The 27,692-nt window shown below is 50.7% G+C and overlaps 1 protein-coding gene across 5 annotated transcripts in view; it reads left to right on the top strand.

Moving 5' to 3' along the window:
- Window positions 1-596: 596 nt before the first annotated feature.
- The window catches only part of NISCH (nischarin), a 441,586-nt gene continuing 414,490 nt past the window's right edge, over window positions 597-27,692 (top strand). The window contains exon 1 of one of the 5 annotated variants that reach the window (XM_069643189.1): window positions 597-1,397. In XM_069643189.1, coding sequence (XP_069499290.1) covers window positions 1,311-1,397 — 87 coding nt within the window. In that variant the 5' untranslated portion in view covers window positions 597-1,310. The remainder of the gene's footprint in view (window positions 1,398-27,692) is intronic. The other 4 variants (XM_069643190.1, XM_069643185.1, XM_069643184.1 and 1 more) reach the window with 4 other exon arrangements.

Below are 27,692 nucleotides of genomic sequence, written 5' to 3'. Positions count from 1 at the left end.
CATGGGAGGTGAGCGGGCTGGAGGGAAAGCAACACGAAGGGGCAGGATGAGCAAGCGAGGACGCTGGGCCCAGTGGGGTTCAGAAGATGGTAAAAATAAGCAAATTCGAGGCCCAGGATGGAACGCCTGGAGAAAGTGTATGCTATGTGAAAGTACTATGGCATGTATGCTGTGATGTCCTGCCCCTTCCATGCATATTTTCTTGATGCAATTTGGCACCAATATCCTCCTCGTCCTTTCGCCACTCTTGGATTTTAACAAATGGTGTTTTCATACATGTCATTAACCATTCCATTCAGGAGATGATAGTACAGTCCTGGTTTTAACTTTGCATTCTGGGTCTTGTAGTCCTGTGTCTCTGCCTTGAAGTCCTGGGTTTAAAATGGTGAAATCATGGGTTACAGGTTTTAGAATGCAAAGTTAAAACTAGGACTGCACTAGAGTCTCCAGACTGGAATGCGCAATGTTCGTATGTATGGCGTTTTGCAAATAGTGACGCAATGGTCAATAAACGAAAAAATCCAAACTACATATACCGGCATGCAAAGAGCTGCAGGTTTAAATCTCTGGACATGGCAGCCTGACATGGAGCCCGTGGACACGCAGCTCTTTCCTGTCCTCCCTGGACGTCGCTTTCGCTTCCCTCTGCGCCGCCCCCTCTTCCATTCGCCCCCACCCCTGGCCCTGCTGTTCGCGAATCCAGCTCCGCCTTTTCTCAGCTGAGAGAAAAACAAAGATGGCGACGGACCTCGGGACTGGGAGAGGGGGGTGAAAGGGGGTGAGAGGGGCATGACAGCCCTGGGGCAATGACAGAGAGAGGAGGAGAGAGGGATAGCCGCAGCCCGGAGGAGTGACATCTGCAGAGATAGGAGAAAACGGGGGAGTGGGACATTGAAAGGGGGAGGGGGTGACAGCCAGGGCATTCGAGGGGGCTGTAGAGTCAAAGGTCAGAAACAAAGGGAGGGCTCTGAGAAGCCAGTGACATCCCGTGATGGGAGGCTGACGTGAGTGACAGCCTCAGGGAGGGGAGGGGGTCTGGTGGAGAGTGCCAGGGAGATAGGGGTGAACGGTGACAGCACTGGCAGTTTGGGGTGCAGAATGACGACATGGGAGTGAGCTGAAGAGTGACATCACTTGGCGGGTACACCTGGGAAGGGGGTATCCTTGTGCTACTGTGAGTGGACTGATGCGGGGTGGCAACACCTGGGTGAGATGTGACGGGCAGCACCTGGAGCGTGTGGGCTGGCGGCGAGAGTGACGGTCTTGGGGTCCTGGAGAGAGCGACGTCCCCCGAGGTGTTCGGAGCAGCGATGCAGGCGGCCTTGTTCCCCGCGGACCCGGGGGGGCAGCGGAAGGAGGTCCGGGTGCTGGGCTCGGAGCTGGTGGAGAGTTACACGGTAGGTGCGAGAGGGCAAGAGGGGGGGCTTGGTTTATGGAAGGAAGGAGGCCGACAGGAATGGGACGGTGGGGGGTGAGGGGGCTTACAGTGTCTATTTGCCTCAAGCACGGTCCCGTGTGACTGCCTGTGCCCCCAGCACTATCCCGTGTGACTGCCTGTGCCCCCAGCACTCTCCCATGTGACTGCAGATGCCTCCAATGTAGGTATAGGGGCAGAACTCACTCAACTGGATGAGAAAGACAGGGAGCACCCCATTTGCTTCATCAGTAGGAAACTGAAGGAACCAGAAACAAGGTGGCACTGTGCCCTGGCCCATGTGATTGCCTGTTCCCTCAGCACTGTCCCATGTGACTGCATGTTCCCCCAGCACTGTCCCAAAGTGACTGCCTGTGCACCCGGCACTGTGCCCTGACCCATGTGATTACCTGTTCCCACAGCACTGTCCCATGTGACTGCCTGTTCCCCCAGCACTGTGCACTGCCCCAAAGTGACTGCCTGTGCCCTGGCCCATATGATTGTCCCTGGCACTGCCCCATGTGACTGACTGCCTGTGCCTCCAGGACTGTGCTTTGTGCCATGCGACTGCCTGTTCATCCAGCACTGTGCACGTCCCCAAGTGACTAGCTGTGCCCCAGCACTGTCCCATGTGACTGCCTGTTGCCCCAGCACTGTGCCTTGCCCCATGTGACTGCCTGTGCCCGCAGCACTGTGCAGTGCCCCGTGTGACTGCCTGTGCCCGCAGCACTGTGCAGTGCCCCGTATGACTGCCTGTGCCCGCAACACTGTGCAGTGTCCCATATGACTTCCAGTTCCTCTAGCACTGTGCACTGCCCGATGCGACTGCCTGTGCCCTCAGCACTGTCCCATGTGATTGCATGTGCCCCAACACTGTGCACTTCTTAACCATGTGCCTCCAGAACTGTGTACTGCCCCCTGTGAGTGCCTGTGCCCCCGGCATTTCACCTGTGCCCCAGCGTTGTGCACTGCCACTGTGGGAAACTGTCTCCCCCAGCACTGCACCCTCAGTGCTGTCCCGTGTGACTGCCTGTTCACCCCCCCCTCCAGCACTGTCCCGTGTGACTGCCTGTTCACCCCCACACCACTGTCCCGTGTGACTGCCTGTTCACCCCCACACCACTGTCCCGTGTGACTGCCTGTTCACCCCACACCACTGTCCCGTGTGACTGCCTGTTCACCCCCACACCACTGTCCCGTGTGACTGCCTGTTCACCCCCACACCACTGTCCCGTGTGACTGCCTGTTCACCCCCACACCACTGTCCCGTGTGACTGCCTGTTCACCCCCACACCACTGTCCCGTGTGACTGCCTGTTCACCCCCACACCACTGTCCCGTGTGACTGCCTGTTCACCCCCACACCACTGTCCTGTGTGACTCCCGGTCCCCCCCACACCACTGTCCCGTGTGACTCCCTGTCCCCCTCCACCACTGTCCCGTGTGACTGCCTGTCTCCCCCAGCACCCAGCACTTCACCCTCAGTGCTGCCCCGTGTGACTGCCTGTCCCCCCTCCAGCACTGTCCCGTATGACTGACTGTCCCCCCCACACCACTGCCCCGTGTGACTGCCTGTCTTCCCCAGCACTTCACCCTCAGTGCTGCCCCGTGTGACTGCCTGTCTTCCCCAGCACTTCACCCTTAGTGCTGCCCCGTGTGACTGCCGTCCCCCCTCCAGCACTGTCCCGTGTGACTGCCGTCCCCCCTCCAGCACTGTCCCGTGTGACTGCCTGTCCCCCCCACACCACTGTCCCCTGTGACTGCCTGTCCCCCCCACACCACTGTCCCCTGTGACTGCCTGTCCCCCCACACCACTGCCCCGTGTGACTGCCTGTCTCCCCCAGCACTTCACCCTCAGTGCTGTCCCGTGTGACTGCCTGTCCCCCCTCCAGCACTGTCCCGTGTGACTCCCTGTCCCCCCACACCACTGTCCCGTGTGACTCCCTGTCCCCCCCACACCACTGTCCCGTGTGACTCCCTGTCCCCCCGCCACTACTGTCCCGTGTGACTGCCTGTCTCCCCCAGCACTTCACCCTCAGTGCTGCCCCGTGTGACTGCCTGTCCCCCCACACCACTGTCCCTCGTGACTGCCTGTCCCCCCTCCAACACTGCCCCGTGTGACTGCCTGTCTCCCCCAGCACTTCACCCTCAGTGCTGCCCCGTGTGACTGCCTGTCCCCCCTCCAACACTGTCCCGTGTGACTGCCTGTCCCCCCTCCAACACTGTCCCGTGTGACTGCCTGTCCCCCCTCCACACCACTGTCCCGTGTGACTGCCTGTCCCCCCTCCACACCACTGTCCCGTGTGACTGCCTGTCCCCCCTCCACACCACTGTCCCGTGTGACTGCCTGTCCCCCCCACACCACTGTCCCATGTGACTGCCTGTCACCCTTAGCACTGTGCGCAGCCCCGTGTGACTGCCTGTTCCCCCAGCACTGCCCAGTGTGACTGGCTGTTCCCCCAGCACTGTGCACTGCCCAGTGTGACTGGCTGTTCCCCCAGCACTGTGCACTGCCCCGTGTGACTGCCTGTTCCCCCAGCACTGTGCACTGCCCCGTGTGACTGCCTGTTCCCCCAGCACTGTGCACTGCCTCGTGTGACTGCCTGTTCCCCCAGCACCGCGTGACTGCCTGTTCCCCCAGCACTGTGAACTGCCCCGTGTGAATGCCTGTTCCCCCAGCACCGCCCCGTGTGACTGCCTGTTCCCCCAGCACTGTGAACTGCCCCGTGTGACTGCCTGTTCCCCCAGCACTGCCCCGTGTGACTGCTTGTTCCCCCAGTACTGCTCTGTGCGACTGCCTATTGCTCCAGCACTGTGCACCGCCCCCTGTGACTGCCTGTTCCCCCAGCACCACCCCGTGTGACTGCCTGTCTCCCCAGCACCGCCCCGTGTGACTGCCTGTTCCCCCAGCACAATGCACTGCCCTATGTGACTGCCTGTTCCCCCAGCACAATGCACTGCCCCGTGTGACTGCCTGTCTCCCCAGCACCGCCCCGTGTGACTGCCTGTCTCCCCAGCACCGCCCCGTGTGACTGCTTGTTCCCCCAGCACAATGCACCGCCCCGTGTGACTAGCTGTTCCCCCAGCACCGCCCCGTGTGACTAGCTGTTCCCCCAGCACCGCCCCGTGTGACTAGCTGTTCCCCCAGCACCATGCACTGCCCTATGTGACTGCCTGTCTCCCCCAGCACTGGCCCGTCTGACTGCCTGTCTCCCCCAGCACTGTTCCTCCAGGACTGTGCACTGCCCCATGTGACTGCCTGTTCCCCCAGCACCGTGCACGGTTCCTCCAGCACTGTGCACTGTCCCGTGTGACTGCCTGTTCCCCCAGCACCGTGCACTGTTACTCCAGCACCATGCACTGCCCCGTGTGACTGCTTGTTCCCCAGCACTGCCCCATGTGACTGCCTGTTGCTCCAGCACTGTGAACTGCCCCGTGTGACTGCCTGTTCCCCCAGCACTGCCCCGTGTGACTGCTTGTTCCCCCAGTACTGCTCTGTGCGACTGCCTATTGCTCCAGCACTGTGCACCGCCCCGTGTGACTGCCTGTTCCCCCAGCACCGCCCCGTGTGACTGCCTGTTCCCCCAGCACAATGCACCGCCCCGTGTGACTGCCTGTTCCCCCAGCACAATGCACTGCCCTATGTGACTGCCTGTTCCCCCAGCACAATGCACCGCCCGTGTGACTGCCTGTTCCCCCAGCACAATGCACCGCCCCGTGTGACTAGCTGTTCCCCCAGCACCGCCCCGTGTGACTAGCTGTTCCCCCAGCACCGCCCCGTGTGACTAGCTGTTCCCCCAGCACCGCCCCGTGTGACTGCCTGTTCCCCCAGCACCGCCCCGTGTGACTGCCTGTTCCTCCAGCACAATGCACTGCCCTATGTGACTGCCTGTCTCCCCCAGCACTGGCCCGTCTGACTGCCTGTCTCCCCCAGCACTGCCCTGTGTGATTCTGTTGCTCCAGCACGATGCACTGTCCAGTGTTACTGCCTGTCTCCCCCAGCACCGCCCCGTGTGACTGCCTGTTCCTCCAGCACAATGCACTGCCCTATGTGACTGCCTGTCTCCCCCAGCACTGGCCTGTGTGATTCTGTTCCTCCAGCACTGTGCACTGCCCCGTGTGACTGCCTGTCTCCCCCAGCACTGCCCTGTGTGATTCTGTTGCTCCAGCACGGTGCACTGTCCAGTGTTACTGCCTGTCCCCCCCAGCACTGTTCCTCCAGGACTGTGCACTGCCCCATGTGACTGCCTGTCTCCCCCAGCACTGCCCCGTGTGACTGCCTGTTCCCCCAGCACCGTGCACGGTTCCTCCAGCACTGTCCCGTGTGACTGCCTGTTCCCCCAGCACCGTGCACTATTACTCCAGCACTGTGCACTGCCTCGTGTGGCTGCCTGTTCCCCCAGGACTGCTCATGCTGCACCCTGTGTTGTGGACTCCTGTGCTATTGGCGTTTCCGTCTGTTCCTGTGGCGCTTCGTCCTATGTGGCCCCGCAGCACTTCAGTGCCCAGTGCGACAGCAGCCATGCTTGCCAAGACACAATCAGCCACCCCTGGAGGAATTGGGCTGGAACATGATGGAGCGCACCTCCGGAAACGCTGCCCTGCCAGGGCGCCGTTCCGTTGAGACACGAGGCCCAACATGTGTTGATGCCCAAAATGTATTTTTTCAAAGCGTTAAATATACAAAACCGCGCTACAGTGAACCTCCGTTTCATCCCCAGAAAGCGTTATTTATTTTTTTGTTTGTTTAACTTAAAAAATGCATCACTTGTGGGTGTGTGGGGGTTGGGGGTGAGGGGGAGGGAGAGTACACGTTCATGCTATACACATATCTGTCAGTGAACAAAAAGTAACCGTAATGTATTGATTTGATATGGTAGTAGAATTCTGATATGTATTACATACGTGATATATCTATGAAGTCCTCAGTGACCAATGTGCGAAAGGTGAATTGAATAGACACTGCGTTTTGGTGACAGTCTGGCGGGGTTTGGTATGAACGGAGTGAACGTAGCGCCACGAGGCGCGCCTTGCGAGCAAGCACATGGCTTCTGACAGGGAGCAAGAGGATTTGGAATGGGTCCAGATACTGGCATCTGTTCTGAACAGGGCAGAGCTACTAAGGGGGCTGAAGGCAAGGCCCTGGCCCCTGCCCCCACCCCAGACACTTAATGGAAAGTGGCTGCTTTGAAACAATGGTGGTGGAATTGGAAGACGCAGTTTAAACATTAACGGTGTTTATCCCAAAGGGGGCGTAAGTATTAGAGGTCAGGTGGCAACGTGTTTATTTGAACTGACTCAGGAAAGAAGATACTTCACCACACAGAAAAGAGACATTTCTCACGTGCAATGCAAGGATCGTCTCCAAGTGGATACAAGTCGCACTCGGGAAGAAAGACACAAACATGTTTGCACATTTCCAATGTGCGCACTTTCATTTCCCATGACTTGGTGGTGCAGGAAAAGGGGAGGACGTGTCGCTATTAGCGAGTCCCAGAAGACTCAGTAGCAGCCCCTCACACTTTATAACGCAATAGAGACGCGCTGTGTGAAACGACACCGCACAAGAAGGGAATACAGAGGGCCGTGGGTGGGCGTGAAACCCCCCCACCCTGCACCAGTATCAAAATACGTCCCACTGAAAGGACGAAACCCTAACACATGATCTAACTGTACATCTGCCGGTCAGCCACTGACCAATGGCAAAGCTCGGGGAGGAGTTGTTCGATATTATGGGCCTGCTTCTCACCAGTATTTTATACTGGTACTGGTTTGGGACTTCACAAGACTTACCTCTTGTCTCTTATCTCTATATTAAGAGCCAACTCTTAATATAGGCCTGTACTACACAAGTTGGTAGAGTGACTGAGCAGCCAGGCTTATCTAAGCAGGGGCAATGTGAGCTGTAGAGTAGCACAATGAAACTAGTAGACGCATGGCTCCAAATAAACACTTACACACTTAAAGTTATATTAAATTATATACACAAGGCAAATTAAGCATTCTTTAAAACAAAGCTGACGCACAATTTCAGCTGGATCAATAGTTCGCTTATCCCAGAGGGATGTAGGTAGTCTTTTATCCCAGCAATAATACTGTCAACAATTAAAACCTGTAAGGGAACAAGTACTGCCAAATTCAATAGGGTTCAGAAGAGGACCCTTTAGGAGACCACGACAGCCAAAGTCAATGGGACAGTTCCAGTTCTGATGCAGCGTTTCTTAGAAAAATGTTATCTCACCGACTGGAGTTCTTTGAAAAATCACAGGAGCTGAAGGGTTGCCCACATGATGGAGCACACGCAGAAAGGCCTGCACAGGTGAGTTGAGGTCAACTCTAGGGAGTTTAAAATAGTGCTTCCCAAGCCAGGGAGCACTTCAAATGGCAAAAGTAGTTATACCCCAGAGTACCTTAGACTTGAAGAAGAGGTTCCAGCCGGATGCCTTCCTGATGATGCAGACCCTTGTTCCTGGTCCTTGGTCGCGGTGACAAAAAGGAGGACGTCTGGCAGGCTTCTTTGGCAGCATTCTGGAGAGGGAGGACGTCTGGCAGGCTTCTTTGGCAGCATTCTGGAGAGGGAGGACGTCTGGCAGGCTTCTTTGGCAGCACTCTGGAGAGGGAGGACGTCTGGCAGGCTTCTTTGGCAGCATTCTGGAGAGGGAGGACGTCTGGCAGGCTTCTTTGGCAGCACTCTGGAGAGGGAGGACGTCTGGCAGGCTTCTTTGGCAGCACTCTGGAGAGGGAGGACGTCTGGCAGGCTTCTTTGGCAGCACTCTGGAGAGGGAGGACGTCTGGCAGGCTTCTTCGGCAGCACTCTGGAGAGGGAGGACGTCTGGCAGGCTTCTTTGGCAGCATTCTGGAGAGGGAGGACGTCTGGGACACTGCAGTAATGGATTCCACACGATTCAGCAGCTCCTTGAGGTTTTGGCACCTTTTTCTCAGCTCCAAAGAGAAACTGATAGCTCCAGTTGGAGTTTCCTCAGTCCCTCAGTCCTGGACTCTGGTGAAGGGACTCTAGATGAAGAATTCCTGCTTCTGGAGGTCCTTGAAAGTGCCCATAAAGTTTTGGCCGGATTCGTTCTTGGGAAGACGATGTACTCGATAATGTTCAGGGGTTTCTAGGCATTGGGATTCTGCAGCCTAGGAAAGTCGTAGCAAGTCGTGGATGAGCCAAAAGGAAGCCGATCTCTAGGCTAGTTGGTCCCACCAGCCCAAGGGAGGAAGTCGTCCTGCACGGATCTTCCCTGTCGAAACGGGTCAGCACAGCTGCAAGGCTTCACTGGTGCTTCTGCAGTCCTGGAAGCAGCTGTTGGCGTCTCTGCTCGTCCTCTTCTTCGGATATGTTCCCAGTGGTCGACTCTGCCTGTAGTCCCAAATGCCTCGCCTTTTATGCAAAATCCCATTAATTCACAGCCCTCTAGCTGTCAATCACACATGGGGGGGTTGTCCTCTGACAGCCCCCCACCCAGTTGGAACTGGTTTCGGCCAGGCATGCCTAGAAACAAAGGTCAGTGAGGTTTCAGGCTTCCCCCTTACTTCCTGCCTTCCCAGACACACTGGAGCAGGCTTCAGGGCTGAAGCCCGCCAAAGGCAAAAAGCACAAATAAACAAGCGTAAAAGCCCAGGAGGAACTAACAAATGGCGAAAAAAAAAGACTGGGCCATTTTGGGAAAATGGTCACCCATGGGTGCTCTACTGCAGCTAAGAAATCAGCCTGAAAGTACCTTGTACAGAAGGTAGTAAAAAGTAACCACTGCCATCAGCCATTTACGTTAGTATGAGAAGTGGGATAAGGTAAAGAAGAAGCAGGTGAGCAACTCCATTTCTGGCCCAACTTATTTTATTATTATTTTTTTTTTAAAGAAGAAGAAAATAGCATCCCGACCGCTGTGTGCTAACCTAGCCAGCGAACACTTCTTGGTCTTCTGTCTCCAACCCGCCCTCCAGCTCCCATTGGCTCATCCACCTAGTCATAACTGACCCTCCCAGGGCAGCCCTCTGCCCAGCAGCCCCCGCGGCTAAGGGCCCCAAGGCCAAGGGCGGCTCCTACATTGGCGGCTCCAAGATGTGTCTGCAGGTGTCAGCAGGGGAAGCCAATGAAGCCAGCAGTCAACAGACACCAACAAAAACTAAGTGTGGCATGGGTGGGGGTAGAGCAATTACTCTACTCCAGAAAGCCCCGCCACTCTACCTTACCTTTCCATATTCGTAGACTGCCATGGACTTAGACCATGCATACTGGGAGAGATATGTGACCACCAATCTAAACCTATTAATGTCTGGAATGTAAATGCTGCCATACACTACATACTAACACACTTGCTAATGTTAACTGTTGCCACAGCTAGAGAGAACTGTGAAGATTGGCCTGCATCACATTTAGACAGGTGTAACAATGTTAGCAGGTACCACACTTAAATGAAAGTCTTAACTTTAGCCTACGCCACATCTAGATAGGATTGTGAACGTTAGCAGGTGCCACAAATAAACGGAATTGGGAATGTTAGCATGTTCCACACTTAGATAGAGCTGTGAACATTAGCCTATGCCGCAACTTAAATGGAGTGTGAAAGCTAGCAGGTGCCACACTCAAATGGAATTAGAAAGATTAGCACGTGCCAAACATAGACAGAATTGTGAATGTTAGCAGGTACCACACTTAGATGGAAGTCTTAACTTTGGCCTGCGTCGCATCTAGATGGGATTGTAAATGTTAGCATGCGCCACACTTTGATGTAATTGCGAGCGTTAGAATGTGCCACACTTAAATGGAATTGGGAATGTTGGCATGTCCCACACTTAGATAGAACTGTGAACATTAGCCTATGCCGCATCTAATAGTTTTAGAAAGGAACTTAAAACCTTTCTATTTAAGTGAATCTAAGAGGTAGGAGCGAGAACAGCGTTTCACAGTCAAAGGTTGTATTATAGCTAACCTCTACGCCCGAATGCAGTGTAAGAAATAACCAAAATCAAATTCATGCACTGACCTGCCACATTTTTCAAGGTGACCAACACAGGTGATGTAGCTCAGATCAAGGTCCATTTTCCAGAGAGATTATCGCGAGCAAATGGGAGTCCACTGCTTATCCGATGGCCTTCTCCTGAGGTCAATCTCCTCTTTCGTTTTTCCTCCCTCCAGTGGGTGCTCTGATTCGGAAGATGTAAGAAAGCTATATATTGTGGAACCTTCTAATGATTTATACGTTTGATGTTGACAGGTCAAGCCCCCCTTTTTTCTTACTTTCTGCATACATATATTGCTGTACATAGTTGCGTAATTAATATTGTGTTTGTTAAACATATTTTATTTCCATTTAAAATGCAATTTCAAAGCTCATCTGGGCTTTTCCCCCTGATGACCCGTATCGGAGCCGTCGCTATGGGGTTGAGGGGGCTATAGCCCTGGATCTTTAGCTTGTAGCCTTGGATACAAGCTCGGGGGTCTACAACCAAAAGGCTAGCTAGACCCCTAACCCATATATTGTACCTATTGAAAGTAGGGGGGTGGTGGTAACGCAGAGTCCTTATCGAATATTCATTTTCAGCGAATAAACGAAGACGGGAACTCTTCCATGCCAAAAAGCGCTTGAAAATTATACTGAAAAACACCAGACTCTAGAGGACCAGAGGTCACTAAAAGCCCTTCAAGAAGCCAAGTGTCCACTGGACTACTTGCGCAACAAGCAGGTGTAGGCAGTCTTTGCCACGCGGCAAGCATGTTTGGAGCATGTCAAAATGTCTGCCAAGTAGACAAAAAAATAAATAAAAATCGAGGACTCGCAACATTCCCCATCTATAGGAACAGGCAAAGGAGATATTCTGTTCAGGATTGACCATAGAGTTCTGTGAAGAGTGGTATAGCACCTCATGCCACCGGAACAGCCAGATGTAGATGTTCTTCACACTGCAGTTCACTTGCCATCGCTCCGTTCTGAGAAGAGGTGAAGGAACAGGGATAACACCAGCGCTGTCTTGGATGATGAAGCACTAGAAACTGATGGATTTACGGCAGGATTCTATAACTCCTTCTTGGACAATTGTCCTCCTTTCCAGGGATCGGAATGAACATTTGATAAACAGGAGCTATAAGCAGTCCTGAGTATTGGGTATGACCAAGAAAGCAGGAGCTATATCTGGGGAACAAGAATCTAGCGCACAACATGCCACAAATCTAGCTTCCACATGAGATGAAAATTCGAACATATTATCCATTTTGTATGACCCATAATGTTATAGGTGTCCCCCGAGGATGTCCAAATGCCCCCTTTCACACATTCCCAATCCAAGGGCCTGATGCCACATAAGCATGTTTGTATGGCACAAGAAAACCTGGGGAGTCAAAGGTAGCTCCTGGTAGATGATGGTATCAAGCTAACCAGGCTCTTCTAGGCTGCAGGCAGTTCAATGGCTCCCAAATCCCATCAGTTTCAAACTCTGATTAGTTCTAGTTATTTAGTTTGTTGATATTATTTCTAGTGCAAGAACTCTTGCTACTAAGGGTCAGGCCATAGTGATGGATAAAACGGACAGAGCCAATTAGCGCTGCTATCTCTGCTAATTGCAGATATTTAACACAAGGCAAGCATTGTCATCCAGACAATGTCCTGCCTAGCCTCCTATGTAAGTCAACCCTGGGTCCTCTAAGGGTGTCCTGGGGAATATAACCAGGCAGCTGCTGAGCATGGCCCATATGCATACAAGCTCAGAAGCCCCCCCCGCACACACATGGGTGTGGATGGAGGAAAGGCGTTCGACAGAGTGGATTGGGATTACCTGGCAAACTCTATATGGGAAGTATAAGAAAGCTTTAAACTATTTTATACAAAGGTGCTGCAGCGGTGAATGGTCCAGTCTTGGAAAGGAAGTGCAGAAGCCCAGGCCGGAATGCCTCTATTTGTCTACTTTGTAGAAGCTATGCTGGAGATGCTAAGAGAAAACACAAATATTAAAGAGATGCCAAAGGTCCCCTGTGTCATCCAAGTTGCTGAATAATATGCTCACGATCCCTTGATGCTCGCATCTAACTTGGTAACCTACCCCTGCATTGTTTTCCATGTTTGAAAAGTTTGGGACGATTTCAAACTTGAAAGGTAACTTTTCCAAGCTTAGATCCTGCCAATTATGATGCTGTATCCAAAAGAACTGTTTGATCGCCAGATTATGGGATGGACAAAACAGTGTAACCTAATAAGGGATTGAAGTACTGAGAGACCGTTGGAAGGTTTTCTCACGCTATATGGAAAAGCAAGTGGCACCTTAATTTAGGGGGCAAAACTGAATGTATAATAGGTTGTTTCAGCTACCAATCCACACGTGCCACAGCGTCGCCAAGTAGCCATCCCTGGAAGTTCACCTCCCGTTCAGAGCCACTGAGCAATGCAGTGTGGGTATGCAATTTAGCTGGAAAACACGCCATTTTACACTAAATACATGGTCTTTGCCTCATAGGGCAGCTACTGATGGTATTATAATGATCCTCCTTCCAAAATCTGTACATGTATTCAGGATGATGCAGTTCTGCCCCTAAAAAAAAAAAAACTGCAATGCTCTTGTGGGGGACCGGGTGCCGTATTAAAAATGCTCATAATATTCGTGGGTGGTCTAAAAAAAAGAGAGCATTCATTTGGTGGGTTGTTGGTTCCCTATATTAATTACTACGACCAGGCATTGGCACTTCTTGAAGGACTTACCCTGCCACTAGACCTCGATAAAAGTTGGAATATTATGGAGCTGTCGGCCAAAGTGTTCACAGATCACAAATCACTGATACCGATCTTCAGGGGATCAGCACTGCACCCCCCAGCTCAGCTAGAAAAATGGATGCTCCAACTACAGCCATTTAACATTGACATTGCGCACAGTGCCGGGCAAGACAATCCGGCTGATTACCTGTCTCACCACCTGCCATGAAGAACACGCGGCCAAGACGGAGCAGCATGTGTGCCACTTGATCGCCTGTGCACGCCCACGAGCTCTAACACTGCAGAAAATAGCGGATGAAACAAAAGCAGACACCTGTTTGCAACAAATGATCCAGACCATACAATCGGGCGACTGGAGGAACTACCTGGCAGCAGAAGCACAATGCAACACGGCAGCCCAAGAAAAGCTACAGGCGCTTATTGGCATTCGCCATGAGCTCGCGATATTGGAAGAAGGCATTGTGCTGAAGGGACACAGAATCATTCTACCTGAGACACTGGACGAGAGGGCCTTAAAACTAGCGCATGACAGCCATCAAGGCATAGTGAAGACCCAAGCATATTTGAAATCAAGGATGTGGATGCCGCGGATGCAGCGCACCATGACGGAACTGGTGGAAACCTGTGTGGCATGCCAGTCCTCGAGGAGACTGACGCCCGAACCCATCCCAAGCGCGGCCAGGAGCCACACGAGGTGGGAGTCGGTAAGCATGGACTTTTGTACCATCACAGGAGAAGGGTACCGCCTTGTCCTAATTGACAAGTTCAGCAGGTACCCAGACGTGGAGCATGTCAAGTCCACGAACACTGAGTCAGTCATCACTGCCCTCGAGAAGGTATTCGCCGTACACGGGCTACCCAGGAAACTAAAGAGCGACAATGGACCACCATTCACCAGTCAGGAACTCAAACAATTTCGCACCAACCTGAGAGTACAAGATAGGAAAATCACCCATGCTGGCCGCAAGCAAACAGTGATGCTGAACGTTTCATCCCTAAACAAAACTATAAGAATCGCCAAAGACCACAACCAACCTTGGCTGCCGGCAGTATACGGGTTCCTGTGACCACACCGATAAACCCTGCACACACCCACTGGACTAAGCCCTGCAGCGTTGATGTTTGGAATGCCAATACAAGCCGAACTACCACTACACACGAGCTGGGTGAACCCGGACATACCACTCGTGGAGCTAGGCGGGATGGTAAAGAGAGTCAAGCTTGGCATGCGCAACATAGGGAACTGCAACTGGGGGATACCGTGTTGTTGAGGATCAGAGCGCCCCAAAAGAAAATGACACTGGCATACGAATCACGCCCCTGGATGGTACAGGATGCCAACCACAGCATGACAGTCGCCAGAGGGACAAAAGTGGTGATGCGAAACGTGTCCCACTTCCGAAAAGTTGCGGCAATACTGTGGAAGGAGCAACCAGATACAGGGACAATGAGTGGAGATTTCCTGGTAGATTCTGAGACAACAGCGAGAGCAAATGGGAGCGCCTTCCCGCAAGATGACTCGGAACTAGTCCCTACCTAAGGATGAAACCCCCGCCGAATTTGCCCCTCCCCCAAAGGGCAGATCCACACAGAGAGAACACACTCAAGGTACCAACTTCGAGAGGACATGGCCATTGACCCGACTACATGGATATGTGCTTCAAGGGATCTACCATCGAAAGGCCAGGGTAGATGAGAACCAGTAAAAGACGGTATTACAAAATGTTATGCTGATCAAACATTACAATTTTTGGGAGGAATGTGGTGTAACCAAGCTGGGCGTGGTCACGTGGGCGAGGGGAAACCTGAGCCACGTGACACGGGTGAAATAAAACTTTCGAGGACTAAACTCAGGAGTACCTTGATTGATCCAAAGAAGGAGAGAGGGGGTGAACCCCTTGGGACAGCAACTAAGGGCTCCATCCAAGCACTGGAGCAGTTGAGTACCTCGCCCCATATGAGGAACTGGGCAATCCACCCACATGAAATGGAAAGGTCAATACGCCCATGGTAACAGGAGATTGTCCATCCGCCCAGGGGAAGGAGGGCCACCCACCCAAAGAACAAACGGCATTAAGCAGCACACTGGGCCATGGGACGAGGTCATCCATGCTCATTGGAAGGGGCACAACGACGGGTACGGTCACCACGAGGGAGCAAGGAGCCGTGGAAGGAGAATGTGCCCAACTGAAAATAAGAAGGAAAACATAGGAGAAGGTCAGAGAAGTCACAAAGGAAGCACCGGGGTTGACCAAGAGCAAAAAGGAGAAGCAACACAGTGAGGATGCAGAGCAGACCAGGTATAGGCCAACAATGCGGAATGGAGGAAGACCAGGGAATCCCAGGAATGGGTGATGTAGCAAGTACAGCATTTCTTAGACAACTGCAACCCTTTCAACTGCAGCCACAGCAGGACCAAGGGCCCATATGGGAAGAGTAGCTGGAGGTATTTACAGATCACATGAAAGTACTGGGGGGGGGGGAATGATCGCACAATGCTCTTGGGGGCATTCACAATGTGGGGAGAGAGGTCAAGGGGATTCTTAAGACGATCCCACCACGAGAGAGAGCGACATACAAGATGGCCATCACTGCACTCAACCAGAAATTGCTCACCAAACCAGACAAGAGTACTTTGAAAAGTACTTGTTTACCAAATGCCAACAGCTACCTCAGGAAACAATAGGGGAATTCATCATCCAATTGCAAAAGAGGGGTGTGCATTGTGACTTTGCGAACTAACAGTCGAGGAGGCAATACAGATTCAGATAATAGAAGGGTGTATGTCGTCTCATTTTCGTAAGCATCTTCTGAAGAAACCCCTCTTGTTTGCGTAAATCCTGGAGCAATAGAGATGAAGAAGCTGAAGCAGAGCGGGCAGGTAGCTGTCGTACAGGCACATCAGACAAGGGGGGCCACAAGGATAAGCTTTGAGAGAACACTGTAATACCACACGCCGCAGTCATGCGGAGACGAAAGTATGTGCTACAGGTGCAAGATGCGATTTCCCCACATTGGACCATGCCCGGCAATAGGGCATTGGTGCACCAAATGTGGGAGAGGCCATCAATTTGTTCTGACATGCAGAGAACGTATCCCCTTCCCACCAAAGGAGAAACCGGGCCCTCGGAACGGTAGGGGCGGAGCAAAGGGAGACTTTCACAGGTGGGAACACGGAAGAAGGAAAGATCTGCCATGCAGAGACTACTGAGGATACCCCATGTGTGTAGTAGGGAGTTTGTGAAGCAGGGAATTGGCCCTGTCCGGGTTGATGATGATTTTATTCGAGAGGGAGGGTGGCCGGGGTGCTTGAGGTGATGTTTGCTGGAAGTGGTTGGGGAGGGCGGGGGGAGGAGGTGTAGTGAGAAAGGTATAGCTTGGCGATCAGTCCAGATGAGGGGCTGAGGCGGGGTTGGGAAGACTAGACCTGATATCCAGAATAGTGTGAGGGTGTGCTTTGCAATCTGGGAAGAGTGGGAAATCACGTGTTAGGCCGAGAGCTTCCAGGTTGTTGGTGAGGGAGCAGGCCATGGGGTTGACAGGAACATCAAACCAGGTGTTGAAATCTCCTAGCAAAATGAGCTGGATCCGCGTGGTTGAGAGCGAGTCACAAAGGGAGTCTGCAACATTTTGATCATAGCCCAGTGGCCTATATGGGAGAAGGAAACTGTGTGTGACGGAGTGGCTGAGGTCAACAATGTTGTGTTTATTTTCTGCGACGATTCTGGTTTTGATGATTATGCAAAATAGTTTGAGAGAATTATGGTGTATGGTACGTCTGGGGCCGGCATGGCAGGACGAGGAGTGAAAAACTAGAATCGTCTAGAATCAACTTGGCCGCAGCAGTTGAAAACCACCTAGTTTTAACTTGGGCACATTAATGAAAACGCCTATGAAAACATTCCGTTTTGGAAGTACTTTGAGTACCAATTACGTAATTGGGCCAAGTTCATATAGGTATATGGTATTGGGTAGAAAGAGTGGTGAGGTTTTACTGAAGTACAGCAATGGCTGTACTCTGCACGCACCACACTCACACTTTCCTTATCAGTCGCTATAGGGCTGTCTGCATCTGATCAGGCGTTCCAGGTGAACACGAGCAAACATGTAGTAGGGAGCTGCTCTTTGCCCTGTGGCCCTTAGCCAAGGGCTGCCCGGGCAAGGCTGCCCTAGATCTTCCAGTCGAGAAGCGCTTCCTGATTGAACAGGGCCAGTTACAGGGAGGAAGGGCTGAGTGGGGAGCAAGGAGACTGGGCTTCGGATTGGGTGGCAAAGACCGCAGAAAGGGGCTCAAATATGCAGACAAAGTGCCCAAAGGGGATAATGGGTCTTGCCGGGACTCACCTGATAATTCCCTGGCTGTGGCTTCCCACTTGACACAGAGCTCAAGTGGTTGAGTTTAGGGAAACTTGCACTGAATAACAGTGCTTCCTGATTGAATAGGCCAATCACAGGGAGGGCAGACTACAGTTTGTTTCATTTGATTGTTTTTAATAGGACTTCAGTGAAGGAGATGCATAGTGCTTCTAAACCAAGTAGCTAAAGTCAGACCTGGTTAAGGTATTTATATTACACCAGTCTACAGCTCCAATTAAGTCATTAACTCTCAGGAGACTGCTTTGAAAAAACACTGGCAGGCACTTGCAGTGCAATGTTTGATGGTAAGGCTTGAGTAAAGCGATCTGAAAGAGATCCACCGGGGCAGGTGTTTTGGGCGGGTAAGGGCAGGAACTCAGTGGGAATAGCCATAGGGACTAGCATGGCAATGTGCAGTTAATAGGTGGGCAAATAACCAAACGCCTACAATCTTTGTGTCCCTACTCCTATGCCACATCTCCCTCTGTCCTCGAATGCAATAGTTTTGGCTTATAGGTGGCGTTAAGGCACCACCTAATAGCCAAAACCTAAAAATAAAGCTGAGTAGATCATTAATAGTTGCAAAACAGTTGGTTTAGAGGGACTGGAACAATCCACACATCCTACGGTGGACCAATGGCAGCAGGAAATTACCCTGTACTCTGCAAGGGAGAAGACCCCACCTCTGCATCATGGTTTGTTGGATACTTATTGCATGTTTGACTTATTTTATAGTTGTATGGACCAGTCACAAACGGGTGTCCACACACTACAGAGAAGAGGAAAGGCACTGCTGGTAGAAGGGTCATGCAGGAGCTAGAGGGCGGGGGGCAGCAGGAATGGGTGATGTTCAAAGGGGTTGGGGGAGAGAGGGGAGCACCATTTAACCATGGAAGACCGAAGAATGTTCTTTGGGCCATAGGAAGGGGAGATTGGAACAATTGGGCTGAGGTCGGTGGAGTAAGGCGGCACATCTTGGCACCAGTATGTCATCATGCCTCTAGGAGCAGAGGCGTGTCCAGAGAGTGGCCTGGGGTGGCATGTGCTACCCCTGGAATGTGATGCGTGTTAGGCAGAATTATATGCAGTACCCTTTGGGAACACCACACACAATTAAGACTACAAGTGACAGTACAAATTCACCTTTGGTACAAGCCTGTACTACACAGTTAAAGTGGTAGCGATGGCTGAGCAGCCAGACTTATTGCAAGAGTAAGTGAGCAGTATCAGATAGTTACACAAAGGACAGCAATTACTATGATTCCGGCAAACACTGACTCAAGGTTTTCAAGTAAAAGAATATACATTTATTTCACTCTTCAGTTGTATAACATTTCACTATTATAAGCAGTCTAAAAATCACACTCTTAATACACCACACCACTTCCCTTCAATTCCAGACAAGTTAAGGTCACAAAATGAAGTGGGAGCAAAATGGCACTCCAGCAATTTAAAAGGGAGGGAAAGACAAAGTTATTAGTAATTAAATCAAACCAACAGGTCAGGGCAATTGAACAAGAGGAACTGCAGAGATAGAATCAGGTAGGAAAGGCTTAGGGACAAAGTCAATGGGTCAAAAGTCTTTTGCTCAAGATCACACAGTTCAGGGTAGTTCGCGGTAAAGTTTGTGGCACGGTTTCCGGACGAGGTTGGTTGATAGAAAAGTTAGTTCAAAGGGAAAAGAGAAGGACAAGACCTCGGATTGGAGAAAGATTTCAAACACTTTCACCACGGTTCAACGAAACGAGCAACCGGATTTGCACAGTACCTTAAAACGGAGAGGAAGCTGCAGCTGAGGCGGACGTTCCTGGTAGTTCCTGCAGGCTCACGGTTCCTAAAGCGATTGTCGGACTGACATGAAGTAGGAAGACTGGAGCGTCCTGTGCTACCCAGGGAAGAAACCAGCCGCACAGCAAAGCAACAAATAAAAGGTCCGCTGCTTAAAACCCAAGGAGGGTCCGACCCTCCTGGCTATCTGGCCCACTGTAGCTCTGTACAGTGAATTCAACCAGAGAGGTCCTGGCTTGCAGATTGGGCAAACTGGTTGGTCCCACTAGCTCAAGGGAAGAAGTTTCCTGGAGGATCTTCACCTCGTAGGTTCTTTTGTTTCAGTGGCGACTCTGCCTTTCCAGTCCCAGAGACCTGCTTTTTATGCAGTTTTCCCCATTCATACAGCCTGGCTGTCAATCACACAGCAGGGTGGCTGTCCTGGCAAGGACAGTCCCCCTCAGCCAATCAAACAAGAGTGCGACTTGGGTTACCAAGGGAACCCATGGCAGGGGTCCGAAGATCCCTCCCTCACACCCTGCCTACCTAAACTTTCAGGCGCCTTAAGGAGGGTTTCTGTGCAGAAGCCCGCAAAAAGACAGCGAACAAAGGAATCATCCCCGGTTTGGCGTGAAGAGAAAAACACGAGAAAAACTTGATCAAAAAGAAGCCAATATAAAATGTATTTGGTCAAGCGGGTTTATGTTCGAGGCTAATATAATAGCCTGAAACAATACCATGGTTATATAAGATAACCGCGGTAGAAAAGTTAGGGTAGTTACCACTGCCACCAGCCAAGTCTTAATGTAAAGGGAGCGAAACAATTCTCCAAGAGAAGCAGACAAAAATGGATAAGGGTTAACCCTTTCCAATATTCCATGTAAGATGGGGTGTACTGGGTCTGTGATTTAAAGTGATTAAAGTTAATGGCAACTTTACCTTTTCTGGGGGACAGTAGTCAGCCCCAGAAAATGGAGTCAGGGGAAAGTCTTAAAGACAACCCCATGTCAATGCACTGAAGGTGCTGTGTAACACACATGAAAAATATGAGGCCAGGGAGTAGGAGAGGCTCCAGTGCCAAGATCGCACAAAAAGTGGAAACACCCACAGCAAAACACATGTAAGAGTGGGGAAAAAAGGCTCACACTCTTACCAGGTGAAAAAAATCCTAGAAATCCAGAAAAGCGGCTCAGCGACTAATTAGGTAAGGGAAATCGGCCATTTATGAGAATTCTCCCTAACAATGTGCCACCCCATTATCCTAACTTTTATCATTATCTGTGTGTGCTCGCACGTCATGCCACCCCGTGCATAAGTCACTGCCCCACTTGGGTCACCCCAGTGAAGAGTCTGGCCATGCCACTGCCTAGAAGACGCAAAGGAGAGAACAATGAAAGGTGAAACCTGTGGGCTTGTATGTGGATGGAAGTAGACTTGCCAGAAAGTAGTGGCGGAATGGAGGTGCTGAGGTGGAGTAAGTAGTTACTCTCCTGGGACTCCTTCAGGTTGCCAACGAAGGGAGCAGCCGTGAAACCATTGCTGAAGCAAGCGTGCAGTGCATGCATGCATGCAAGCTAGATGCCATAGGAGCTGAGAAGTTAAAGGAAGGAAGGTTGGTGGGGGGGGGGGGAGGGAAGAGGACTGATTCTGAAAATCCAGGTCCGGGCCGCAGCTCATTGAGCCCCACTGTCAGGGCCGTCCCCCATCCCACCCCGCCCAGGCACCAGTGCATGCCTCGACTATGGGCTGTGCTGATTCCATGCTTGTGCTAGGCAGCTTTTCTGTTTATCCCAGTAAGGCCCATCAGACGCTGCAGGCCCCAGAAGTACTGCTTATCACTTTTTGTTCTGGCTGAGCATTTGAAGTGGGAGACATTTCTAAGTGATGGCTCATTACGAGGGTGCCGGTCCGGTAACAATGGTGCCGGTAAGCTACTGGCACCCTTGTTACCGAACTGGCATACTCCAAGGTCTGCGAGTGGGTGCCTTTCAGTCTGCGAGGTATGACCTGGCGGGCGGAACGGCACCCGCTCGCAGACCGTGACGGATGCACTGGTACCATTAATCCTCCCCATTACCATGAAGTCCAATGGGACTCGAATGGGAACGGGGAGTCATTTTTTCCGGCAATAGGGAATTACCGGGACTGCCAGGGCTGTAATGCCCCGGTAAGTCCCCATTGCAGGGTGCTGGAAAAAAAAAGATTCCGGCGGCAGCCGTGCCGGTATTTACTGGCATGGCTACTGCGGGACTCCTAATGAGGCCCAAGTTTGGCACAAGACGCTCCCAAGGGGCAACTACTCAAAACACTAGGTAGCTGCCTAAATCAATACCCTCCTCCGGGGCAATTACGCATTTCGCACAAAACGGAACTATCTGCCTTATTTTCATATGTTCTATTTAACACACCAAAAAGCGTTTATTTTTTGTAGAATGAAACGCTTTCCTGTCATCATGTTTGAAACATGCCTTTGTTAAACATTAAAATACAAACCTGTGAACTTTTCACACACTGACTTTTGTTACAAGTCTGGAAATTGTGTATATTTTCAAAATCCAACGACCATTGTTTTACCTTTTGCGGAATTGCATTCTGGTATTTGTAGTCTTCCATTCAAGATGGAGTTAATGCCACAATTGTACATTTTTTGTCTAGCATATTTCTAGAAGGATGTATACATTTGTGTGAGCACTTTTACTATGGTTTGTGTACTTTTCAAGTCCTCTTCATAAAACGGAGTATCGTTGAAAGCTAAACGTGGGGGTGAGGAGGGGAAAGGATGAGAGCATGTGAGTCATGAATATTTGCCTACAATGTGGCAAGAGAGGTTGCAGCCCTGGAGACCAGAGGAGTTTGTTTCCTCTGCTGTGCTGATTTTCAGGACACAAGTAGAGTATACAGGTGGGTGGACTGCGTCCGGCCCCTTTTTTTCAGAGGGCAGGCGCAACCCCTGTTTGATATTTTGAGGCCGGGTTTCAAAGCAAAGGTTTGATTGCTCAAGTGTTTGGCTATTTGGATTCCCACCCCCATGTTGTCATGTGCTGTGGCGAAACAGAAAAAGGTGTATGACTAAGTGATGCCATGTTCAAGGGTTAAAATAATAAACAATAGGCCTGTCTAGCCCTATCGCTATGAGGGAAGTTCCCTGCCTAACGAAACTAAAACTGGTGCTTGTCAAAGTCCAAAGAAATAGTCCTTAGTCAAAATCTTAATAGCTGACTGGCCTTACCACTTAGGACAAAATAACAAAAAGGAGGCCGAAGCAATATCCTCGGTCTTTGGCTGCTCGTTTCCAAGAAGATTTTAAAAGTTTGTCAAGTTCTGGAACTCTATCCAGGAAGTTCATCAATTTCTCGCAGCACAGCCCTCTGTCTTTCCACAGGCTCTGTCGTCTATGTTTTTAAGTCTTTAAATAAGCTCTATACGGTTTCCATTTCCCTGGAAAGACAGGGTTACTCAATTCCACCATTTCTCACTTGGTGCTTGACAGTGTCCTTGACTTGCTTTTATATACTGGCCCCCTCCAGGTTCTCTCTCCTCCCAGTTCTGTTCACTATGTTTCGGGTTTCCAGGACTCCACAAAGTCACCTAGTCCTCTGTCAGGCTTGCTTTAGCAGGGCCTCCGTAGGGTGTCTGCCCGTTCATGTTTTCTGGGCTCCTGTAAGCCTTGTGGCTTCTCCAGCCTCTGTTATCATTGTTTGCCCATCTCAATTGCGTTACCTCTTTGGGAGCGTTTGCTTCCCTTCCACTGCTCGACTCAGCAGCTAAAGCACTTCTCATACTGAGCTCAGGGATACGATCTCTCCCCTGTGAACTGGTCCCGGCAACAGTTAACTGGTCCTTGCCCACCATGGCTTGTGTGTGGTCACACCACCAGGTGAGGTGGTCGCTTTACGATGTGTCGATCTCCCAACCTTGGCTTCTTGATTGGTCAGGGTGACAGTCTTCCTAGCAATTCAACCGCTCTCCACGCTACCACCGGCTCCGCAGTCTAGCGTGGCTCTGCCCCTTCAGGGCACCTTCACGTCAGATGCGCGCTACGTAGGATTCTCTCTCTCATCTCCGTTCAAGGTCCTCATCTTTTTATGTAAGTCATCGCAAACAAAAGGGGTGTTTCCATCCCCTTTGACTGTGGGGTTCAGGCGGGATACAGCATTACCTGAAGCCAAAAGGATTGAAGAAATGTCACTATTTGGTGAATCCAAAATGGAAATAATAGTCTCTACAACTCCCATGTAGTCAGACAATTGACTCTGGACTGGGAGTAACTTACCGGAATAGGAGTCCTTGTCCCTAAGAGGGAAGTCGCTCCCGGTGAGTTTTCACTTGGCCACACCCCTATGGAGTGTCTTGCTGAGCGGGCTCCCCTCCCTAATCTCAAATGGGGTGGCTACCCTTTGGGGAGAAGGAACAAATAGTCCATATTTGTCACAGTACCCAGTGCAGGTGCTTACCCATAAAACTAAATAAAATCATCAAAGCGCACGTCTCGTATTCAGATTTTGTTTTCATGGCAATATGTCATTATAAATTGTTGGGCTTTAAAAGGTTTCCACCTTTTTTATAATTTGCCAGATCAGAAAATATCCTCAAGTAATTTTTCCAGTGTTGATTAATTGCTTTGAAAGACCAATGCTCATTTGTCTTGTGCACTTTCTGCACTTTTCCTCTGCTCCCATGTACTCAGCGCTAACGCGCGTATTATTGAGCCACCTGGCCCTATTTTTTTTTAAATGTTTTAAATTAATTTATTATTTTTTTTTTAAAGGGATTAGAGCTTTTTTAGCTTTGTTGAGCTTTGAAGACCTGCATCTCGCTGCCTCAATACATCCCAGGTAAATATGCTCCCTCGCAATATATTAGGAAATCCTGCAGTAGACACAACCTGCGCTGTCTTTCCCCCCCCCCATCCACAAATCGCTGCCCTACCTCCTTAGAACCTACCTGGCATTTATTTTTTTGGACAGTCAAAATAATAGTTATCTGTAGCTTTTAAAATAAAAGCATATTGCTAGTTGGAACAAAATGGCCAGATATACACACATACACAATGCAAATAATTGTGAAACTTCTGCAAGAGCAGTTTCACTTCAGCTAGCACAACACTGTCAACAACAACATTATTGCACTGCATTCCACAGTCACATGGTGCTTTCAAACCAAAGTTTCAAAAGTACCTTTTGCAGACCCTCTATGAAACTAACCGTTATTCCCTAGAGTGCGGCACGGACCGTTTAACGGACACGCGCGAGATCTTTGGCGCCTCTGGCGGTCCCTCGTTCTCCGCACGCTATTGGCTGAGCCGGAGGAGCGGTTATTCGTAGTCCTTCCTTGCTTTCCGCTGCAGTCTCGCGGAGCTCTGTCCGCGTGCTGATGATGGCCTCCATCTGAGCTTATAAGGGCGGGGTTCTTTCTAGATTCCTCCATGGGATGTTCTCCAAAGGGCATCCAGAGTGAACTTCCGCCTTAAGCCGCGCGTTATCGCCAATTCGTAAACCATCCGGAAACTGACCATAGCAACGGCCCGCCCACTCTTCGTCACGTGACTTCCGACGTCATCATTGTGATTTTTCGGGAGCAAGTTTATTTGGAAATGCTTTTCTCAATGGCGTCAATTGGACCCCGCCATTGAGAAAAACGATCTTGGCAAATTGAATACATGCTTAAGTAAGGAAGAGGCAAAACAAGTAACAAGGGGAGAAGTGAAGGGGCGTGGAGCAGGAGGAGAGGCGGATAGGTGGTGTGAAAACATTTTTTTTAAAATGCAAAACATTATTCTACATTTTATTAATGAAATTGAGAGCAAATATGACCCATTCTCGTTAAAAGCAAATTCAAATGTGTGACATAACATCTTGAAATCATGTACAGGTATGTCATGGCTTGTCTGACAGAATACGGCCTTGCACCCTCCTGGCCATCTTTCCTGCCGCCCCTCGCGCCCTCCTGGCCATCTTTCCTGCCGCCCCTCGCGCCCTCCTGGCCATCTTTCCTGCCGCCCCTCGCGCCCTCCTGGCCATCTTTCCTGCCGCCCCTCGCGCCCTCCTGGCCATCTTTCCTGCCGCCCCTCGCGCCCTCCTGGCCATCTTTCCTGCCGCCCCTCGCGCCCTCCTGGCCTTCTTTCCTGCCGCCCCTCGCGCCCTCCTGGCCTTCTTTCCTGCCGCCCCTCGCGCCCTCCTAGCCATCTTGCCTGCGGCCCCTCTCACCCTCTTGGCCTTCTTGCCTGCTGCCCCTCGCGCCCTCTTGGCTCTCTTGCCTGCCGTTCCGGGCAGCCAATCCTTGTACCCTCTTGGCCTTCTTACCTGCTGTTCCTTGTGCCCTCCTGGCCATCTTGCCTGCTGCCCCTCGTGCCCACTTGGCCATCTTGCCTGCTGCCCCTCGCACCCTCTTGGCCATCTTGCCTGCTGCTCCTCGCACCCTCTTGGCCTTTTTGCCTGCCGACACACATCCTGAGCAGTTTTGGGTGGTTTGCCTGTCGCCACTCGCACAGTCTTGGTCGGTTTGCCTGCCGCCACTCGCACAGTCTTGGTCGGTTTGCCTGCCGCCACTCGCACAGTCTTGGTCGGTTTGCCTGCCGCCACTCGCACAGTCTTGGTCGGTTTGCCTGCCGCCACTCGCACAGTCTTGGTCGGTTTGCCTGCCGCCACTCGCACAGTCTTGGTCGGTTTGCCTGCAGCCACTCGCATAGTCTTGGTTGGTTCACCTTTCTCCACTCCACGTCACCTGAAAGGAATACTCCATGCGACAGCCAGACTGGGGACATGCTCCAGGAAATTCGATCATGTGAGTCCGCTGGTAAAGCAACTCCATGCGTTTCCCCTGAACATCTCTTTGGTGACATGGGCAATTGGCAGCCAGGAGGTATTTTGCCAAGAGGTGCCTTTTGTGTAGGGAAATCCAAAAGTAGAAATCTCACTTTTTCTACTTGCCCTGTTAAACTCTGAAACGATTTGCCCTCAAGTCGCAGATCTCTCCAAATGTATTTGCACTTTCTTTTGAAGTGTTTTATTTGTTGATTTGTTTTCTTCACATTATCAATTTTTATCTTATGCATTTTTTAAACAAGTTTAGACGTTTTCAGCTTTGTTCATGCCTTTATGTGAATGATAAAAAATGAAATATATAGTTCCTCTTGGAACTCTATATGAGGTAGATAAAAAAAAAAAACTTGGACCGTTTTGCAATTGTCAACGGCGATTTCAACGCGGCAAGAGAAGGGATAGGTCAATATGTCAAACATCCTGACCAAAATCTCACAGTGAGAAAACATGGGAAGTTGCTGGAAGAACATGGCAGCGCAAGACTTGCATAATTCACACTGGTTGCGACCAAAAACAAACCTAAAGATTCCATCGTGGCAGAGAGGATTCCAACAAGGGACGATTGATCATGTATATGTATTAAAGGACCTACCCTCTAAGATTAACAACTTTAGGATTGAGTCAACGCGGTTCAGTGACCATAACCTCCTCATCACAGAATGTCTTTCCCCTAGGCTTCATGTTTTTTCGAACAAACCAACTATTGAAGTGACATCTGGAGGGAATTGCGTTAAAATCTCAAAAAAAGGCCTCCTCTTAATTGACACCCAGTACAAACGACTGTCTGGTGACGGGTCGAAATCCTGTAAAAAGCAATATGGGCGATTTGGATTACACGCCCCTATTGTCAAGGTTCGCAAAGACTGTTACGAATCCAACTAAAGCATTGGCAAGTTTCCATCACTGCTACAATAGGGACCTTGTGGAAAAAAGACAACTTCACAGACGAAGAAAATTTGTCAGAAAACACCGTCACCAGAAAACACTGTGAGATGGCCAACGGCCCTTCGTGACTACAGGAGCTGGTTTATGCACTATCGGTACAAATTATACCATCATGACACCGAACAAATGCTTTGTGCAATTTGTGGGAATAAGCCAAAGGAATTTTGGAACGTGATTAAGGGTGCATCAAATAAGATGAACGATAACATTCAGAACAAACGTGGGAGAGGATCGCTGGATATCGCACTTTGCCGCCCTTTATGCCCCAATATTTGGTGAGACAAAGCAGAATAAGAGTCCCACTAGAGCAAAGATGAGAGACAAAGTTATCTGGAACATCCCCGCCGATAAAGAAACAATTCTAAACAAAATCTCCAAACTGAATAATTCAATGGCACCTGGTCCCGACGGAATCTGCAACTAAAAAAACACCCTGAACTGCTGGCCAACATAATGAGTAAGATCTTCTCCAACTGTAACAACACCCAGGATATTCCACCATCTTGGAAAAAAGCAACCATCGTCCCAATCTTTAAGAGAGGTGTGACAGATGATCCAAAACATTATAGACCAATCGCCCTCTTGGACGTGATGGGGAAAGTGTTTGCCTCCCTGGCCCTGGATGCCTTCTCAACCTGGCTTCATACAGCTGATTTTGCTGATCCCTTTCAGAACGGTTTTGTCA

Source organism: Ambystoma mexicanum, chromosome 2p (genome assembly GCF_040938575.1).
Source record: "Ambystoma mexicanum isolate Mex_15411 chromosome 2p, UKY_AmexF1_1, whole genome shotgun sequence".
In the NCBI taxonomy this organism is placed as follows: Eukaryota; Metazoa; Chordata; class Amphibia; order Caudata; family Ambystomatidae; genus Ambystoma; species Ambystoma mexicanum.
The sequence above is the reverse complement of the archived record's forward strand: the minus strand, read 5'-3'. Positions and strand labels throughout refer to the sequence as shown.